Below are 20,929 nucleotides of genomic sequence, written 5' to 3'. Positions count from 1 at the left end.
ATTGAGAACACACAAGGCAGAATAGAGCTCAATCACTGAGGCAGAGTAGAATACTTGGGCACAGAAATGCATTTTAAATGCAAATAGTTACATAAGGAAACAGCTTATTGCCTACTTTCCATAGGGTCTCTTTTTTCCGTAGGATAAGAAAACATTTTCATGTAAAATTATTTTATATCTTGTATTTTACTTTTCTTTGCTTTCAATATTTAAAGTATTTTAAACATACTGTTTAAAACTCAGTGTTCATAAAGAAATGGATCAGAGGGCAAATGAGTCATACAGATTTAATACCCATAAATAATAATGTATATTTTTTGTGATTAACTTCTTAAAATGCTTGTATATACAGTATTATGGCAGCTCCAGGTTCAGTTTCTTAGAAAGACTAAGAAAGTCTAATGATTTAAAGTGCTTTTATAGTGCAGGTTTTGAAACGGGAGACAGAGGTAGATAGCTTGTCCTCAGTAGCACCATTAGGCAAAAAGCATAGAAAATTTTCATCACCAACAAAGCAGGCCTTAGAATCAAGTTACTCTGTGAAAGAAGATTTGGGGATGGGAAATGATAGTTTTTAAGATGCAAAACATTTAGAGGAAATGATAAGATTTATGATAAATATATATGTATATAAATATAAATATAAACATAAACATATAAAAAGAAGTTTTCTATCCCTTGCCCCCTCCGTCAAAGTCAATTCGATGGTACCATGGCTGCATTGAGAAAGAAATATACAGTTGTAAGGAGGTTACTGTTCCGTATCTTTTTGTTTGGATATTACTCTTAAAGGACCACAGGCTGAAAACCTGTTGGAGTCTGTAGTCATGCAGCATTAATGTGGTGGTGAGTTCTTCTGACAAATGCACACTGAATGATGTAATATTTTGCTTCCAGGACATGCCTTAAGGAGGCATCTTTGTAAGTAAGTGTTGAGTAGGAATATTCTATGGGCTTTCAAGCACAACTCCTGTTTTGGGAGTTGCTTGATAGCTCTTTACAGCCAGCACAAAGATTCAGGGGATGCATAATGAGCCTGTGGAGGTACTGTTGGATTGGAGCGATTGTAATTACAGTAATCCGAGTGAAAAACTTCTTTGGATAGTGAACATTTAAACTAAACAGTTATTAGAGACTGCTTACAGAATGCAAATGGAGGATATTAGTTTTGGGCATATGTTAATGGTTAACGGCAAGGAATTGTGGCAATTGAGCAAGAAAGCTTGTTTATCCCCACAGAATATTTAATGACATGTAATGTGACTTTACATGGGACACCTGTGTCTGAGTTTACCTAAGCCCTCAGCAACACACAGTCCCTTCTTTTCACTTGCAATAGGTGCTTTGTTCAGTTTGTTTATCTATGTGGAATTTTAAGCTGAGTCATTGTGCAAACTTGAAATGCAGTTTGTGAAATTCAGCACTGTACCTATGTACCATTTGAAGTCAAGTCGAATCCTCTTCCCTTTCATCTTTGCTTTTGTTAAAAGTAAATATTTTATAATGTAATAGTTCACATTTATAGCAGGACTCTTGCTTCAGGCCTGTAAGTCCTAGATAACTTATTCTGAAGAACCGTTTTATCTTCTCAGTAATAAGATTTTAGGCTCAAGCGAATCAACAGCATTCCTCAGACTTCCCTGAGAAAGTTCAACACCTGCTATCATGAAAGCCTGTTAGAGCCAAGTAAGACAAGAAAGAAAACCAACCTGATCACCTGGAGGCATGGTGTAGAGGTAGTGTCTGGAGTGTGGGAGAGTGAGAGCATTGTGTATCTGTTAACTGAAGGGATACAGCCGTTCTTGCTTTAGCCTTTCGTCTGCAGTGCTCAAACCATAACAAAGCCTTTACTCAGTCCTGAAGGCAATGGAACAACATCAGGAAAACAGTTTGTATCCTCTCTACCTTCCCCTTCCTTGAAGCCAAATACTGGTGTGTGCTGTGCAGCATGGTGAAGAGCAGCCCACTGAAATCCTGCATAAGGTGAAAAGGAGTCAGGCTGTGTAAAGGGAAGTAAAGCAGCACAAAACCTTTCTTACACTTCAGATGTTGAAAGGTTTATATCTGCTGAAGGTGCAATATAACACGGCTGGAAGCAGCATTCAGTGTGCAGAGTTTGTTATGATCACTCAAGGCCTCCTGTAATTTATGCAAAACAATTCTGGGGTGAGATGTACTTGACTGCAGTTGTTTCCTTGTGAATAAACCGATCCTCTTTCCCCCATTCTTTTAGAACCAACATTACCCAGAGTCGCAGCTCTCCCTCCTTGAACAAGCAACTCATAATCAACCTGGAACCTCTACAGCCCCTCCTTCCTTCTCCCTGTGAGGATGAAGAGGTTCCTTTAGATGAAGGTGAGTCACTTACCCGATTCCTGCCAAATGCTACCAATATTTATGATAAAATGTATGGGAAAAGGTGAGTTACTGATGCAGGGATATGGGAAAAATTTAATAATTTCCATTAGGAGTACACCATTAAGCTTTTGCATGTCATACTGGGAAATGATCACTATCTCAAGGAACTGTGCAGAAGCCTCGTGTGAGATTGTGAGGAAGTTAATGCTGTTCAGCTTTCTGTTTAAAAAAAATTTTTTTAGATTGTCAGGTGAAGGGAACTTAACAGGAAATAAATAATCTCATTTTTATAGCACTATTTTACTAAAAAGTAACTTCAGTTACTCAGGAGTGAAAACTGGCAGTTTACTGTTAAGTATCTTTGTTTTCCTTGCTTCCCTTTACTTTTATATTTCTTTCTTTTTGTTCTAATGTTAGGAAAAACTGTCTCCTAATTGAATTCCATTGACAAAAAGGACTGCTATTTGAAGGTCAGTTAGGAAAGAATCTCTTGTAATTTAATCCCATTGACAAAAAAGGATGTTATTGGAAGATCAGTTTTAATGCATTTTGTTTAACAAGGTTTTCCCTGTATTTGTTTATTCCTTGATATTTTAAAAATCGCATTCAACACTATCTTTTTGAGACCCAGTCATTACATAGAATGGTATGAACATCTTAGCCAGCTTAAATGAGGGTAACTGCATTCTTCCTAATAAAAAAGGAAGCCAACCCAAAAAGCCTAACAGTGGTTCTTACTTGAGATGTAGTGAGCTAATTGTTTCAGAACTTGGGAAATATGACCTCTGCTGTTGGTTTGTTGTGGATGATTAATGGGAAACGGAAAACAGCTCAGCAAGTATGTTCATTTTCACAGGAATGCATCCTACTTTAGTTTTGTAGGAGTCATATGAACATGTTTTGTTTGTTCTTCAGAGTTTTAACAGTGAATGTAGCAAAAGCAAGGTGAATTAGATTGTCTGTGAACTTAGTTTGTTGTAATTAGTAGTAGCTGCATGACATGTAGTTAATATTTATAATTACTCATTTACCTCTGCTGTGAAATAAGTGTATCTGAGAATTCACTTTCTGACAACCAAATATCAACACTGTGTTCCTGCTAGGCAGTTGCCACCACTGCAGAGTTATCAACAGCTTGCTACTGCTGTACCACACTTACAACTCTAAGCAATGAAATCCATTTTTGGAAAGTGCTGACTTACCATTGCTGGTTTCAAATGTACATATTATGTAAGCTTGAAAGCATGTTTCCTTTCATTCAGACAGATTGTTGTTACTACTGCAATTTAATAGAAGTACTTGCTGGTGGATTTCCTGTAGAAAGTGTTATGTGTGATTAAATACCACCAGATGCTAAGTTAGCAGTGTTTAGCTCTTTTACAATACTTTCCTGCAGTGAATTTGGCTGTATTACGGACTTGCCTCTTGAACTGATCTCACAGCTCTCTGACACTGATGCTGGCTGTTCTGCCCACATGCACTCAATCCACTTCCATGGATTCCCATCTTCTCCCTTGCGTCAGCACTGATCACCCCAGAGTGAGCTGGGAGGAGTTAGAAAAAAACCAAAAAACAAACAAAGAAACCAAACCCCAACCAATGCTCCCCAACGCACCCCTAACTGTACAGTGTCCCACTACTGCCTGGCTCAACCTTGAAGAGGCTCATCACAGGGGGCCAGGCAAGGGTCCTGTGCAAGGCCAAGGGCAGGAGCAGGAGGTGGGGACAGGGGAGGCACCTAGCCCTGGGACAGGCTTACCTGCATTGGGAAACTGCTTTTAGTGCACTGCGCACATGTAGCAGCCTTGGCATCTCTCTGAATGTCTGGGCCTGAGGTGGGGATGGACACCCTGGGGTGCTTTCCAAAGAGCCTGCAGATGGTGTTGAGAGCATGGTGCAGTCCTGCCTAGGTCAGATGTGGCTTTGCTGTGTGGGTTGGCTAATGCAGCTTCCAGGACCCTCGGTCCTATTTCTGCAAGGTGCTGCCATATGCACACGGATGTTCCAGCCGCCAGTGGCCGAGACCTTCACATAGTGCTGCACTGTGCTGTGTAGATGGGCCCAAGCAACTCATTAGCACAGCTGGTGATAATGGCGCTGCCAGCTGTGCATGCATACCTTGGACAGATTCAGGAGAGTGCACAGCTTTGTCTTTTAACTGAGCAAAAGTTACGTGTTCTTAATTTTAAATTGGCTTTATGTATTATGAGGAAAACAGATGGACAAAAATATGGTGGCCTCAGTGTCTTGAGTAAATATTTCTGCTTCCTGAAACTTCTGGAGAGATGAACTCTGAGCTGGCTGAGACTGGGTTGTATGAAACTGAACTAACAGAAACTGCCAGGTGAGAGTGAAGATTTTGTGCCAGTTGATAGTTGCTAGGGAAAAAAGCCATCAGAGATGGCCACAGCAGAGCCCACAGGATTTTGAGCAGCATCAGCCTGCCTTGTTGTCCGTATGGGATAATCCTTTCAGATGGAAAATAAACATGATGCAACCAAATATTGAAAAAGAATTAAAGCACATCCATTCTCCCATATGAAATTCCATCTTACAAATCTATTCTGGCAGTCATGCTGAAGTGAAGGTGTCCTCCAGAAAAGCCAAAATTGTCCATTGGTTTTGCAGACATGTTAAGAAAGGGTACGCTGCCTAAACACGGTCATAAAGGACCACTGTGGAAAGAAAGATACTGGACGCCCATGATACCACTGTAATAGTTACTTCAGCAGTTGACATTTACACAAGAGGATTTGAAAACAAGTAATGGCATTTTATTTTTTATTAGAATGGCAGGAAAAAGTATCCTGAGGTTGTCTATTGGTGTCTCATTCTTCAAAATGCAATTCTTCAGTTACATTCAGTTAAATTACCGTTATGTAAGTGGTTTATATAAGAGGTTGGCCACCAGCCAGTACATATTTTATCAAATTAAAAAACTAATCTCATGTGTTCATATCTTAGGTTTTGCAGGTCATCTGTCAGTGCTTTATTGCTACTGCCTACGATTCTTCACACTTCGCACATTCCTTGTTACTAACTTTTGTTTTGCACTGATGTCCTTCCATCTCAGGAAGAAGAAAGAAAGAGCCATGCTAATGTGAAAATGCAACCATAAAGTTATGCATAGAGGGTTATTGCATGGAATTAGATTTTACATGTATGAGTGTCAGATATGCTTGGAAAGATCATTTCTAACTTTTGAACCTAAAAGATGTTGTTCAAAAGGCACCTAGCTACAGAAGTTCGAAGTGTATCCAGAATTGTGATTGCAAAGTTCCTCTTTGTCACAGAGGGCAAAATCAGGCCCTCTGAATGCTCATGTTAGGTCCTTTCCATGGTCCTTGCTCTATGTGCAGTTGAACACATTATAATATTTTTGGCATTGATAGAGGAATTCTGTGGCTGCCTTCTTTTACCATCTGATTTGGTGAGACATATTATTGCTTGTCCTGATCACTTGGCAATTATTTTGCAGGTGGTAGATAATTGTCTTTGGATTTCCCAACACCAGGTGCTTCATGTACTTGAGTAGTCCTAATTTAAAAAAAAAAAACAACAGCAAAACCACAGCTCTGAGTGACAGCGTATTAATGGTGTTTTGACAAAGTGACGAAAAGGTCTTGTAAGTCACTTGGTACATGTATGCTTAGCTTTCATACATGAATGATTTTCCTAGTGACATTGACTTTTGCCCTTGGAAAACCAAAGTGAAAGAGTGCTTCAGTCATCGTATTGATAGAATTAACTTGTACTGTTTTTTAGAAAACACAGTGTTGATGGCACAGACTCATTCTAAATTCCTCTTGTTTAAAATCCATGTTCCTCAATTCTTTCTTCCTCACTGTTTAGATGTCCTCATTGATCTTTTTTTAAATTCTGAAATTGTATGCCTGTGCATCTGAGTTATGTACGGAGAGCTCTTAACCTTTAGAAAACTTATTTTTGTGTGTCACTTAAGTATAAGAAATACTGCATTAACAGCAATTAATTGGCACAAGTAGTATCTTTATTTTATAATGTGGAGTCTTTGTTGCATCTTACAGGTATGTATGGGAATGAGCACACACCGGCTCCTGCAAGTCTGCGTGAGAGTTCTTATCTGTGTAAGCTTTGCTTGTAGAGCAGAGGCATATGGAGCTTTTGTGGTTACAGCTTAGGCAGAACACATGAAAAATTAGCCACTTATTAATAGTTGTATAAATAAATGTTAAAAATATATTGGTAAAATAGGAGACAATTTTAAGTATCTGTTCACGTGTTGTTTGTATAGCAAGAGCACTATAACAGGGAAACTAGTTCACTTTTTGCCCTGGGTACAGCTCAGTATTGTTACATTTAGTTTTTATTTGAAAAAGAAATTGTTGGTTTAGTGCTAACTGTTCTCTGGATAGAACTAATACACAGCTTGCCAACATTTATATTTTTAAAATCATACCTGCTGTATATGGGACACATACGTTACATCAGAGAGAATCATTAAATGTCTTATGTTGTGTATCATCAAACAGCTTTTCCCTGTGAAATTAGCAGAAGCAATAGTCCTGTTAGCTGATTGTACCAGGTGTGTGTGTGTGTATGATAACAAAAATTGTAACATGTAAGAGTTCATCAGATTTCTTAGTGGCTTTTCTAAATAAAATAATGGTTCTATTTTTAGATTCCTGTGATCTGCTGACATAATTTCTTCTAATATTCCAGTGAATTTGGTAGAGGCCAAAGTGAGCATCCTTTGGCCAGGTTGTATGTGGTGGAATTTTCTACTGTTTTTTTGCTAGTTTATTAATGTTGAGATCATTCTTTTATTTATGGAATAAAGTCTGGTCATCTTAAGTTTCTCCTGCTGCTGCACACTTTGTCTTGCAAGTTTCTGGGAGTCGCCCAAAGAGCGTTCTGGCCTAAGGAGATCTTAACATCACTGCATGCATCATCATGTCTGTCTTCAATAAACTAACGTGGATTTACAGTCCTCTAACCATGTAATTGAGCCCTGCAAAGCCCCCAAAGAATTTTTTTAGGAGCAAACCTTTTGCTTCAAGATGGCAGTACCTAATGCTAACAATTAGCTCTGCCAGCTTTCCTTTGTAACTTATTTACAAATTCTCAGATTTCCAGGTGTTTATCATGCCATGTGCCTACAAAATAAGATCACTACTTTAGTTACAAACTAAATAACATTGTCCCCATCACCCTAATAGGGTACCTCTAAAATCTGAAGACAGGTGATATACTTCCTTTCCACATATACATTAAAATTGTTATTCTTGAACAGGAATTTCCTGTTCACTGTTTTCACTGGCTGGGACTAGTTTGGAAGAGTGTTTTATTAGTTCTAGGTTTTGGTTTTGGAAGGGATTGGTTTTGCTTTTGTAAACCATACTTTCTGATTTTAAGGGAAGTTACATAACCATCTGCTGTTTTCTGGCCCCCCTGTAATGGTGCATGAATGGTAAGGGTCTCTGCCACAGTTCCCACCGGTCATTAGCCTGTCAGCAGTGCAGTATCTAGAGTAGCAATTCAGGAAGGAGGAGAGTGAAGTGAGCTGCAAAAAACAATTAGTTACTGAGAGTGGACCCATCCCCTTGCTGGCACTCGTCTGCACAGAGTCCTGGGCAGCACTGCAGAATAGAAGCAGGCTCCTTGTCTGGAAAAGCTTTGCTGAAAACCATCTTCCAACCGTCACGCAGGATGTGCTGCCTGTGTCAGGTCACGCAAAGTCATCTTTCTCTCAGGAGACAGAACCTGTTCCTTACTTGCAGGGACTTAGTAGTAGAGACAGAGAGTTGCTGACTCAGCTGCAAGATGTCAGCATAAATATCCCTTAGTTTTGTATACATGGTTTGTGGGAAGTGACTTTAAATCTCACAGTCTTTTCTCTTTTGCATGAGCATGGTCACATGAAGCATGTTATTTATTCATCAACATGAATGTACTCCTGTTGGAAATCATCCACAGCCATGTCCAGGTGACACTTGTGTTCTTTCCTTTGCATATTGAATGTGTTGGTGATCAGACTCTTGTAAGAATTGGTGCTTTCTATGTTTTGTAGCTGTGTACATGTTGGAGATCCATCCATTTTTGGTGAGATTTTAATGATACTCTTTTGGTTGCTATAACAGTTATAAGAATAAAGATGAGAAAAGCAGAATCTTACTTTTGAAGTGGTGACAAAATGGAGATAGAAAGCAGAGGGGCACATAATCTCAGACCCGCAAAGAAGTGCTGGCAGGGAAGGAAAGGAAGAGAGGAGAGTCTGCCCTGCAGGAGGAAGGAGCAAAAAGTAAAAACCTGCTGGATATTCGTATTGTGTGGGCCAGGCACAGGAAAGGAGCCACAGTAAATATGCTTTCCAAAAGCTCCATTGAAACGGGTGTCTTTCATGGGAGAAGTCACTTGGTGTAAAACACACAATTACAGGACAGTCTTCCCTGCCCATTTCTTTCCCACATATTTGCATGCACATCGTTGATGTTATGGTGCAGAGGGAACAAGGACGCCAGATAATGAAGACTTGGATGGTATAATATGTCATAAACATTAAAGGTTAAGTATTCTGGGAAATGAGAGACTGCCTCGCTGCCAGTATGCTCCTTCCAGTTTATGTCCTCTCTGAGGTTTCAGTGGACCCAGTAAGAGCTCCTTTCCCACTAGGACACTGTGATGCTGTGCATGAGGTTGCATTCCAGCTTCCAGCTGGAGCAAGTTGTCATCGGTCAGCGTGTGAGTGTCATGCCTTTTTTTAGGAGCCTGCATATCTTTGCTGGATGGCGCAGTGCCCAGCCTTCTGAAGCAACACTTCTGGTGGATACAAGTGTCCAATAGCTGTCCACAAGTGGGAAATGGAGAACATATACAAAGGGAGACATTTTTCCCAAAGTTAAGAATTTTCTCTTCTTGTTTATACCAGGCAGGTCAGCTTTGATTCTAGGCTTGAAATGAAAGCATTTTCCTCACGTTGGTTTGCCTTGTGACTGAGGTTTGTAAGAACAACATAGGGATTTTTCCATTTGTATCTATACATTTTCTGCAGATGCTTCCCAGGCAGTGGTGGGAAACCAACACCAGTGGCCAAATTGAAGCTCTTTAGAAAAATAATGGCCACAGTGTCATTTTTGTTCTGTGAAAAACGTACTCCAGATGCTGGCCTTTTGTTTCACTGTGTTATGTTTTGATGCCATGGATATTTTTATGCTTGTTCAGCTGTTATGCTAGCAACTGCTAACTGAGATAGATGCTGTGGAAGTTTGTATTATACGTTATGAGGCATTTGGAAATGTTTAAAAATAACCTCTCGTTCTGTTCCCTGCTGGGATATTTTTGTTGGCCATATTGGAAGCTTGTCATTTGATTCATTGAGAGTGACTTCTGTTAGTCTCTTAAAACTCAGTGGGAACTCAATAAAAGGTCAAAGCTGGTATGGGTAGAGCCTTTACAAGACTTTGAGAAGAGGAATTAATAGTCAAAATGGTGAAATGTCTTGTAAAAATCCAAACCAAGAGAAGCATTCATTTGCGGATGATTAACCACTGCAACAAGGAAGTGTGCGTTCGATTGCTGCGACATGGCTCCAAGCTCACAGCCAGAAGGGCTGGTAAATTTACATTTTTTTTTACTCAAACCTTTTCCCTGCCCCCACCCCACCCCCCAGTTTGTTGTGCTAATAGAGGTCTGTTGGAAAGGAACTGTACTGTGAATGGCAATGTCACATCAAGTACAGCAGAGAATAAGGATGAATTCCTGACAGAAGCAGAGTTGCAAATGGAGGATGAATGAGACAAAACTTAAATGACATTTGTTGTAATAGCTGATGTAAATTGTGGATTTATTTGTTAACTGCCAACAAATGAGTGACTGGAATTTTTCCCCTCGTAGTTTTCTTGGGCTGAGGAGAGAAATACTTTGAAACTGATAATTTCTGACAAAGCTAAATAGGTCTTAAATTATCAGACAGGTTCATGGCAGAGTTTGGATGCCAACTGAATACAGTGTGGATTCAGTTTAGCATTTTACTTCAACTAAGTGGGTTGGGTTGCCAGATCATAACTTTGTTGGTTTTATTTTTCTAGATACAGAATAATTTAATATAGTGAATAATGTTACGGGGGGGTGGGTGGGGAAGGGAATCTGGTTCAGATCTGGTTTTCACTTCCACATAACACAAGTGCAACCCAGGGAACAACGTGTATTCAACATTGCTTTGGATAGCAACCAAAACAAAGACCTTTTTTCTCGTTTTTATACCAAATCTCTTTGCCAAAGATGGCTTGGCCTGTCTATCAGTTTATCTGTCTCTGTTTCTTTAATGCTGTGAGACGTTTCAAAATTTGTTTCTCCATGCTGTTTATGGTACTGTTTACTTTTGTTATTTTTGCATATATAGATTGACAGATTTCAGTTTCCATGCACCTATATAAAACTATGCCTTTGTATTGAATCTTCATTTCAGTAATAAATATTTACAGAAGAATTAACTGAGAATGTCCTGGCAAAGACCAGAATACTCTCACACCTTTGGCATCTGAAAATCAGAATGCATTAAGCACAGCAGATACGGGAGAACCTGCTTCTTGCAGTGATTTGTCTCTTGAATAGCAACAGCCCCTGGCTGCCTTTGCTTCATGAGTTCACCACTCAGGGTAAACGATCATGTGTACGAGAATGCACTGAACTCCCTTGATTCAAAAATAGGTAGTAAGATTGAAAAGTGTTAGTATTTAGATGTATTTTGTATCCTTATACATCAGAGGTTAAACGCTGGCTCCAAATAGACACAAGCCATCTTGTTGGTTTAATATGACACGAGTCTAGTAATGTGTTTGTGCACTGGAGCTACACTGGTTCTTAAAAGATTTGATTTTACAGTAGTTCATAGGATGTTATTCATTTTGGTATACACATACATAAAACCTGTATGTCAGCATATGAAACCTAAGGACTGGAGGTAGCTTGTGCAAAACTCATGGCAGGGGCCATAAATCCTTGGAAGAACCCTGTTGTGTTTGCAACCACTTCAGAACAACGCTGACTCTCACCAGGAGGGCTCACCCAAGCTGAGTAGGGGTGATGAAATGTCCCACTTTCTTCCTTTTCTTGGGTGCTAAGCTTTCACATTGTGCCCAGTTCTTTTCAACCTTAGTCTCATTGGCCTGGTGCTAGACACTTGAGTCGCTGCAGTTCCTTCACCAGCTTCTCCCATTTCCTTGAGCTACTGACAGATGTATTTGCCTTCTCATTCCTGCTTCCATGATGCACAGTTCTCTCTCCCTGCTACTCCCTTCAGCATTTTCGCTGCTTAATCCTGGTTCTGGAATGGGGTCAGCAGTGCTGGGGTGGGCTCCTTCCAGGCCAGAGGGAGGTTAGAGACAGGCACACCAGAACGCCTGCTGCGCTGTGTGCTCTGTTTTGCTTCTGTCTCTGTGCTTTGGGTGCCCTGTGGGTGTGAAAAGCAGGGCGATGGTCTCCGGTGGCTGCACTAGCTGTGACATCGGTTGAACACTGACACACAACGCCGTTAAGAGGCGAGTTGTAACGCTGCAGTCACAGTGCTTGCCACCGGGGTGAGTTGGCAACTGTTGACAGGGCTTTACTCCCTTCTAGAATTGCCTGTAAGATTAGAACAGATGGGAATGGCCAGCAGGAAAGCCAGGTCACTGTCTAGAAAGGAGTTATTATAACTGTCATTGATTTACTCTCCTTGCAAATCTAGAACAGGTGTTTTCTGTGGGCACGGGATGTGGGTAAGGTAGGGATCTATGTCCTCCTACTTCTGAGGGCTGGACATCTGGCCGTGATGTGGATCTTGCTTTGATATAGATCTCGTGTAGGGGAATATTTGAGTTTAGTGCAATTCTAGATTCTGTTTCCCTTTCCTACATATTCTTTGTGACATCCATGCACTTTGCTTATGTGAGAAAGTCACCCTCCCCTTCCCTCTGAAAGGTCATTCTGTTCATAGTACAAATGAATTTTGTCCACATTGAAAACAAGCAAAGGACTACACAATATTTCTAGAGGAAGTAGTCCTTTTTGCAGCCTGGCTGGCCTTACTTGTTTAAATGAAGTATTGCCAGCACTGCTCTTTCTGGGCAATATCTAATTTTACATTGCTGTTTAGAAGAAGGAAAGACTCACACTTGTTCCTTTCTCCACTATACTAAGCCTTTACAGATGTGTAATTGTGTTTGCATCTCTGGTAAGTAAAGCTGTGTGCAGTGTATCTGGTCACCAAACAATGCATGAACTGAATTTTTCAATAAGCAGAGGATACGTTTTTCTGGGGTGCTGTATTTCCAGCAACTGCAGCTGCTTAAGAGAGGTGAAGCTGGGGCTGCCCTTCATCTTGCTAATCCTCAGCTGCTGGTTTTGGCCCCTTTAGAAACACTAGCGGCTGACAAAATTTTTTTATACCTCTTGCATGTTAATATTCTCAGCAGATGACCACTGTAAAGTCATGTTTTATTCAGCTGTTCGTGTTTCTATCTGCTGTAGCCAGTTAGAGGTTTGAACTAATCCCAGTATTTGGTGGAAGAGAAGTGCTGACTTTTGGCTAGCGTAATGAGATCTTTCTGGAACTGTAAAATTTGTCTAGTTGTCAGAAAAGTGTAGCAGATTTTTCCTATAGATATATAATACTAAAAATAAAATTGAGGTTATTTACTTGATATTCCAGTAATAGGTGTTAAAAGATTCTGATCTATGGAATGTAAATTGCTGGTAGAAATATAAAATGAAGAATGGAACAAAGAAGTTGTTCTCAAATGTAATTTAATACTGAAGTCATCCTTTAAATCTAAACACAATATAAATTCAGTAGACTCTTCAAAATCTATGTTTGCTGTGGGCTTACGCAGTTCATAGCTAATTGTTTCCTCAGTCCTTGACCTGAGAAATGTTGTGGTGTTATAGGGAATATGAAGTAATGAAAAGAACAGCTTTATATATTTAATTTTTCAAATATTAAATGAGCTTGCAACAGCAGCAGTTAATGCCTGTTCTAAATTTTCAGGTTTTTACATCAAAACATTACTTACTTACGCATCTGTTTGGCTGATGTAGAATGCATTTCATATGTCATAATAACATGCAAAACAGTTGAAAATTCTTGTAATCCACTAAGGCTAAGTAGTGGACTGTAAAGCTGATGTATGCTCTGGAACTGCTACATATTCCAGTGTTAATACAACCCCTTCAGAAAACACTGATCTGAAAATGTTCCTCTACCGCCTTCTATCTACAGTTAATCACAATGTCAGAAGTTTGCTAGTTGTTTGAGAAAAATACAGTTTTAATGAAAGTTAATATGATCTCTTGTGTTTATGTTCACTATGCACACTGGAATTTACTCTGAGGAAGGAGAGAAGGCTCAAGAATCATCAATTGGGGTGACCTTTCTTTGCGGTAGTTGCAGCTGTCTTCTCTATGATGAGAAACACGAAGAAGATATATTACTGACCTTGCATCTAAGCAGGTATAGAGATGCCTATGGCCCAGATTCTCAAATCTGAGAGGTTAAAATTAGTCCTTTAATCCATACTGAGGTGTCTAAGTAAGTGGTTCAACTTACCTTTTACTTCTATTAAGAGAAAGTGGAAACCACATTTGAAAATCAAACAGTAGTACTTGTGTATCTAAAAATACGTGTAGGTGTTTAATGTTGGGCTCCAGAGTTTAAAAATTTTGGATTTTATATTTTTAAGATATCATGAATGCACTCTCAAATGACTTGGAGTGCGGTTTGATGATCCAGTGTTACCAGCTGTTACAGTATGCTTAGGAGAAAGTTTACCCCAGATCTCACCTCTTAGTGTTCTTAGACTGTTGCGTCTAGTTTCCATCAGTTTGTGTCCTCCTCTTGATGATTGTGGCAAATGTATTTGTTAATGCACAGACTGGTGTAGACAGTAAGTTCCAGCACAAAATATGTTTCATGCTGAAATGTGATGAATTTCTAACGTGGCTGTGGTAGGAGAGGACAGAATAGTTGAGGCAAGAAATTATGCAGCCAAATTAAGCTAATGATGAGACATCTGCATTTTCTTTATTGAGGACAAGCTATGCAGACCTGCTGGCTTTGTGTTGGTGAAAGGAGTACTCCTCCTCTCTCTCTGTGTCCCTGGTCAGGTGCTGCACTTGTGAGACCGTCTGACAAGCCAGTTCAGGAAGAAAAACCATCAGAGAACTAACCCAGGAAGAAAACCAGTTCTTTTCCTAGGTTAGCTTTACAAGCTGGCTTGCTCAGGGCTGAAGTAAGGGGAAGCAGAAACGGTGGGTTTCGTTGATTTTGCCAGAATGTGAAATCTCACCTGGAGGCATGGCCAGTGTATCTCCCAGAGAGCAGGAAGAGGTAACGAATTATGGGGGGGGGGGGGGGGGGGGGGGGTACATCTGCCTGGGCCATTTTGAAGACTGAAATGGGGAAATCAGTTTTAATAGCTAATGTGTTCTACAGAATAAGGGGATGCTTCCTGAGGACGGTGTTCTGTAATTAAGAGGTTTTCTGTGATGAATGTAACATGACAGGTAAAAGGATTCATTAAGAAATGGATACAGAAACATTTCTGGTCACATTAGAATCAAGCTAGCTTGTTCAAGGAGTGATTTAATGTAGGTTTTCTGTAATTTCTTACATTTTTAGAAATATTTGTAATATGTTGTTATTTTATGTTGCATTTATTGGCATTTCATCCCGACTGGCATTAAGTTTGGTATAACTTCAAAGTTACCAGATATTAGCAAGCCATCACTTACCCAACTTTTGGGAAGTCTGTGAACTGGGTTAACTTAGCAAGTACCTTACTTACCCATTCGATTGTCTGGAGAACATGCTCACAGAGCTGCAGAGGTTGCATGGAGGGTTTTATGATAACTGTCAGGCACTCTGTCATACAGCAGGAGCTAAGGCAGATGTTTACGTGAGGAAGTGTAAAAAGTTTCAAGATTCCTAGTGCAGCAGCCCTTTCTCACAAAGTGTTACTCTGGTTGATTAATTTCATTTACGAAGTTTCAACATGTTGACTTTGTATTGGGAGATTTTTCTGCAAGTACTGGGTATTTTGGGCTCTGGCAGAAATATGATCATGTGTCTGTGTCTGGCTCAGGGCAGGTCTACTGCTGAGTGACCTATTAGGACACAAAGCTGGTATCAGTTATGAAACTGAGGCTTTCATGGATATGTCCTGTCCCATGATAGTCGTGGTAGATATACGTGTGTGTGTGTGTGTGTTGGGGGAAGAAATTGAAAATAGAGATTATAAGACCTTGTCATTCAAGAAATGCAAAAGTTGTAACAATGAGGAGGTCTAGGGTAAGGCAAGTATCACCAACTTTGCTGAAATGTAGTTATGCCTACTGCTAGTAGTAGCCAATGACTTAAGGATATTCTTTTACTATCTAGTGTAACAAAGGAAAGTAGGTTTCAGAAACAAAGTTAATAATTTCAGTGCAATGAATGGTATTTAAAATTCTTAGTACTAATAATGTACAAAAAAAAAAAAAAAAGGTGGCTTTTTCAAGAAAAAATGTGAAAAGTCTTCTGATCTTAAAGTGAGATTCTTTGCAGAATTCTGGTCAGTTATAGTTTGGTTACTATTTAAAATTGTGGCTTAGTATTGTAACCCAAATGCACCTAAGCTGTTTACTGTCCTATATTGTAGATGCCTTTATGACGGGGGTTTTTGCTTTTCAGTTTTTGTCCTGGTTCATATGTTTACAGAACACTGGTGCATCTCTTCTTTATAGCATGGTTCAGGACATACTTTATTTCCTTCATCTCAAATTGACCATAATAGGTCTTTTGTTCAGTTTAATTTTTTTTATGTTTGCCATCCTTTAACAGAAAACTTTAATGTAGCTTGCTGAGACCCTTGTAATTCACACTGAAAACCATTATATGTCCAGTGTAATTAGGGCTGGAGATGTACTGTTTTTCCGAGTACTTTTTTTTTCTGTAATAATATATTTTCTGTTACATCACGTTGTTTTGAAGTCTCTGAACCTTAATCTTTACCACAATAAAACTGGAATGAATCTTTGATAATGTCAGTTCACTGTCTTTTACAGAAATCTTTCACTAAAATCAAAGAATTAGGCTATTTGCATTATAAATAGTACATTGACATGGTTTTCCTGAGTTACTTGTTGGACAAGTCATGTAGCCTTGTATTGGTTTTACCTGCTTGATCCTTATCCATCTGTTGGTTTTGGATTAGTCAGTAAAGAATGGAGAGATGCTTAACATCACAAAATGAGAAGTACTAAGTGTTATGTGTTTCTGTTGCACATGATACTGTGTATGGTCTGTTCCTTTTGCATATAGATGGTATCTGATGATGGTAATGAGAGTTGGGACAAATTTAAATCTATTTTTCCCATCACTTTTTCTGAGCTCTGTGTCTGACTCTTCTCCCTTCCACTCCTGCAACTGATGACTAACAGCAGTCACTGCTGTGTTGATATAGTTGCTAAACACCAAGACTCTTTTTCAGACTTATTGCTACTGATGTTAAACTGGAAAAAGGTAAGTTTCAGGAAGAGAAAGCTTGGGCAGCAAGTGGGGTAATAAGAAACAAGCATACCATAAGGTTAAGAAAGACTCCTCTCTGAGGGGAGGAGAGAAAAATTTAAAGGAGAGGGAGAAAAGAAACTGTGAGTACAAAGAGTAGAAAGATGACTGGAAGAAAAATTAGACATGAGAAGAGGGAGCTTTTTAGAGGTGAGGCTCTTTCATTCTGTTTCAGTGATATCTAATCCTCATACTGAGTGTCAGCCACCTTCTCCTTTTGTCCTCTCTACTGTTAATGTGAATTTATCGCGATAACCTATTATCTCTTTTTAATGTAATTCTCTATCAAAAATTCCCCACCTCAGCCCTTATCTTACCACATTCTCCTCAAAGAAATAAAGGTGTGTTGTTGTGTTTATTTTTACTGTTATTGTTATACACCAAATAAGACCAATTCACATATGTACTACATGTTAATTAATATCAGAAGTCTTATTGTTAGTAGAAAATGAGCTGTTTTGTTTTCTGTTTTGCATTACAGCATTATTAGCTGCATCAGTTACAGTTAAGCAGATCTGGTTACTGCAGTGTTGTAAAGATGTTGCCCTCTGTAGCTTTTCAAAAACCTTTTCCAGTTTTTGCTAATCATGTGTGGTTTGGTTTCAATATACAAAATAATTGCAGAATCATCTTTCCAACCTTTTTTTAATACTATTGGAAGGATGAGTTTTGCCACCAGGAAGGCAGAAATTTAGGATCACTATTCTCATGTCCTTTTTTAAGGTATCCAGCTGCCAAAGGAAGATGAGATTTCAGTACCTGTGACTTCAAGCTCCCCCGTTAAGGACACTGGGGAGAATGTTGATCTTGCCATTGAACAGGAAGAGAAGATGAAAGAAGAACCTTTAACCATCTCGGAAATGGTATACAATCCCAGTGCCAGCTTGCTGCCCACCCCTGTTGATGATGAGATTGACATGCTCTTTGATACCTGTCCAAGAGTAGAGAATGAGAAAGATGATACAGATTCGTTTGAGGAACTGGAAGCAGATGAAAATGCATTTTTGATTGCAGAAGAGGAAGAACTGAAAGAAGCTCGGAGAGCACTTAGGTGGAGCTATGACTTTGTAATGGGCAACATAGAGGTGAATGCCTTTGTGAAGAGTTTCTCCAGACTTCTTCTTGTAGGCCTTGGACTGTTGTTGTTTGTGTTTCCTCTTCTGCTTGTTCTTTTGGAGTCGGACCTTCAAATTTCTTTTCTTCATGAAATCCGTCAGACACCAGAATTTCAGCAGTTTCATGTTGAATATTACTGCCCCCTTAGGCAGTGGGTGGCTTGCAAAATAAACTTCATTTGTGACATGCTGGGCAGCTTTTAAATTTGAAATAAATATGATAAAACTAAGGGCTATATTCAAAATTTCAGTTAGTGCCAGCTTTCCATATTGCCCCTGGGGCCATCATTTGGTAGCTGTCTTCATATCCAGTTCATTACAGATTCTTCAGCTTCTTAAATTCTCTTTACATACTTAAGCTACCCCTTTAGTTACAGGTTTATGCAGTCACCATTCAATAACAAAAAAAGAAGCTTTATTTTAATAGCATTTCAGACTTCCTGCTCATCTATTACATCATATAAAATGGGGTCACAGTAAGGTTCATTGTCCTTAACCTTTTGATTCATGACACTAAATCCAATGAAACTGAAAGAAAAACCTTTTTGAATATACTCCTTAGTACAGCAGTCTCTTCTAACCAATGCCTATACAAGCAATGTTTATGCTGGGGTTTTGTTTTTGAGTTGGTTTTCTGTTTGTTTGTTTTTTTTACATTTTTATGTGTTTAAAATATTTTGGTAAATTTTTAGCAAAAGACAACTTCTGATGTTATTTAAATGTAGAAACCGTTAAGAGTAATGCACAAGGGCACGTAGGGTGTTTTTAGTGTTTTAGCAATGATTTGTTTTTAAACTATGGGCTGAAGAATGAATGAGTTTAATATAGCTCTGTATAGAGGGACTGTGGTTTGGAAATATACAAAAAGTTCACTCAAGTTCAGTAGGGGCTGATTGGATGAGGTGAAAGGACACCAAGTGTGCAGAAGAATTTCTGAAAGGCACAGTTGTAAAGCTTGGGGAAGTGAGCAGAACTAAAAAGAATGATCCTTCCTCTTACCTGGCAGGTTGTCTTACACTTTATCAGTGCTGTAGAAAGTCCCTACAAGATAGTCCAAGTACGTAAGTATGTTTTGGAAGACATTGAGTCTTCAGTCTATATGTAGATTAATGTACATAACATGGAAAAAGACAATAGTAAGGAGAAAAAAAAAAAAGAAAAAAGAAGAAAAAAAAAGTAAAAAAAAAAAAAAGCACCCTACCTAGATCAATAGGGAGTTACCTACTTTACAAATTAAGAGAAGGGGAAAGGAGGAAAAGGAATATATTTTTTGTATTCCTTTTTAAAAACAAGCATTAGGCTGTACAGTCGATGTAAAAGTATCCTACTGACTCAGTTAAAGGCTTAAACACTTTAAGAGAGATGCATCTTCATCCCTGATGCCCATTATTACTAATCTCTAAGACAACATATTTTCCGTGCATACTAATATGCTTCCTTTCACATACAGCAGCATACTTACCCTCTTTCCCATTATTATAAGCCCAGTTACATGGTCTAATGCTGTTTCGTGTAACATGGATTTGTGTATCTGAAAGTATTCCAATATAGCTTAGAGAATATACTTAAGTACAATCTTGTCAATATTGAGAACATTCGAAGGCCTTAAATACAACCCCTGTGGTACATTTGAAGAGGAGAAAGTTTTTATTCTTTTTCCCTGACCTGATATTAGTGCAGATGTATTTCATATTTAAACAAGGGAAATCTGATTTTGGCCTCAGAGCCTTTCTCCTGCTTAGACATTTATGAATTGGAGACATATTTAAGGCTATTTTATTAGATGTGCATTTAACACATTGTACCAGATCTCCTACTGAATAAATTAATTTAGTTTTGATATCAGAGAATCAGTTTTGCTTGGTTTTCTCATGTGAGCCTTTGCAGATTCTAGTTTGAAAATGGCAATTTCCATGGTGGGTTTCTCCTTTCCCTCTAATCTTCCCCAGTTTTTGAAGGACAAAACAGTTACAGGGCTTAGGAGTTCTTTTTTAGTTGAAAACTTTTGAATTGCTATTCATTTCCCAACCAAGAAAGGCTGAATTAAACAACTACCTTTTTTCTCTTGTTTTGGTTGTCCTTGCCAATCTGTTCCCCAGAAGAATCGTTATTGATTAGTTATTGATGTGTACTTCTTCTTGTGCTACTTGCAGCTAAATGATCCTTTCCCATGAGGTAGTAATCATTCAGCCTAATAGAAATGGAGAGTGAACTAAAGACGATATTTGCCCTTAACAGGAAATTACTCACTTGCATTGTTTCTAAACAAAGGTGTCAGAAAAGGTGTTTTGAGTTGTGAAGGCTGTGGCAGCTGGCATCCTGCTGGATCATGGAGGCATGGTTCCATAGAGGAATCTATATAAGCCTCATAAGTATTTAAGCAAAAACAAAAACCAAAACTTAGATCTTATGCTCTAAAATATAGTCTTGTCCCTGTAAATTACAGCACTCCCAAAGTAGGAGTATTGGTATGCTTGATTTAACTCTATCAGAAAATAGCTGAGTTGCATGAGAACATAATCTCAGAAACTGTGCAGTGCAGTAAGGTTTTACGTAGGGTTAAATGCAAGCGTGTGTGCGCACATACGCCTGCCTTTACTAACTATGTGCATATATTCAGGCCTGGCCTTTTAAAATTCTTCCCTTCCTTCCTGATATTCTCTAGTCTGTAAAAGTAATTTAACCGAAAGTAATGAGAATCCTGTAACTTAAAGGCTAGGACCACGTAATACATACAGAAGGATATGGCTGGGCATATTCAGAGAGAGTAGCAGTCTCGTATTTTATGGGTGAGGATGACAGACTTGGATTATGGAGAATCTATAGGTACAGTATTGTGTATTTCTGTCTGTGCTTGGATTATATTGTTAAATGTTATGTACTTGAAATCTATTTT

The 20,929-nt window shown here is 38.9% G+C and overlaps 1 protein-coding gene across 2 annotated transcripts in view; it reads left to right on the top strand.

The window, feature by feature from the left end:
- The window catches only part of FRMD3 (FERM domain containing 3), a 138,486-nt gene extending 119,716 nt beyond the window's left edge, over positions 1-18,770 (top strand). For both annotated transcript variants that reach the window (XM_080372765.1, XM_080372766.1), the window contains exons 13-14: positions 2,234-2,355; positions 17,642-18,770. In XM_080372765.1, coding sequence (XP_080228891.1) covers positions 2,234-2,355; positions 17,642-18,237 — 718 coding nt within the window. In that variant the 3' untranslated portion in view covers positions 18,238-18,770. The remainder of the gene's footprint in view (positions 1-2,233; positions 2,356-17,641) is intronic.
- Positions 18,771-20,929: the final 2,159 nt, after the last annotated feature.

Source organism: Falco punctatus, assembly GCF_963210335.1.
Source record: "Falco punctatus genome assembly, chromosome: Z".
Classification (NCBI taxonomy): domain Eukaryota; kingdom Metazoa; phylum Chordata; class Aves; order Falconiformes; family Falconidae; genus Falco; species Falco punctatus.
This window is presented reverse-complemented; position numbering and strand designations above follow the sequence as displayed.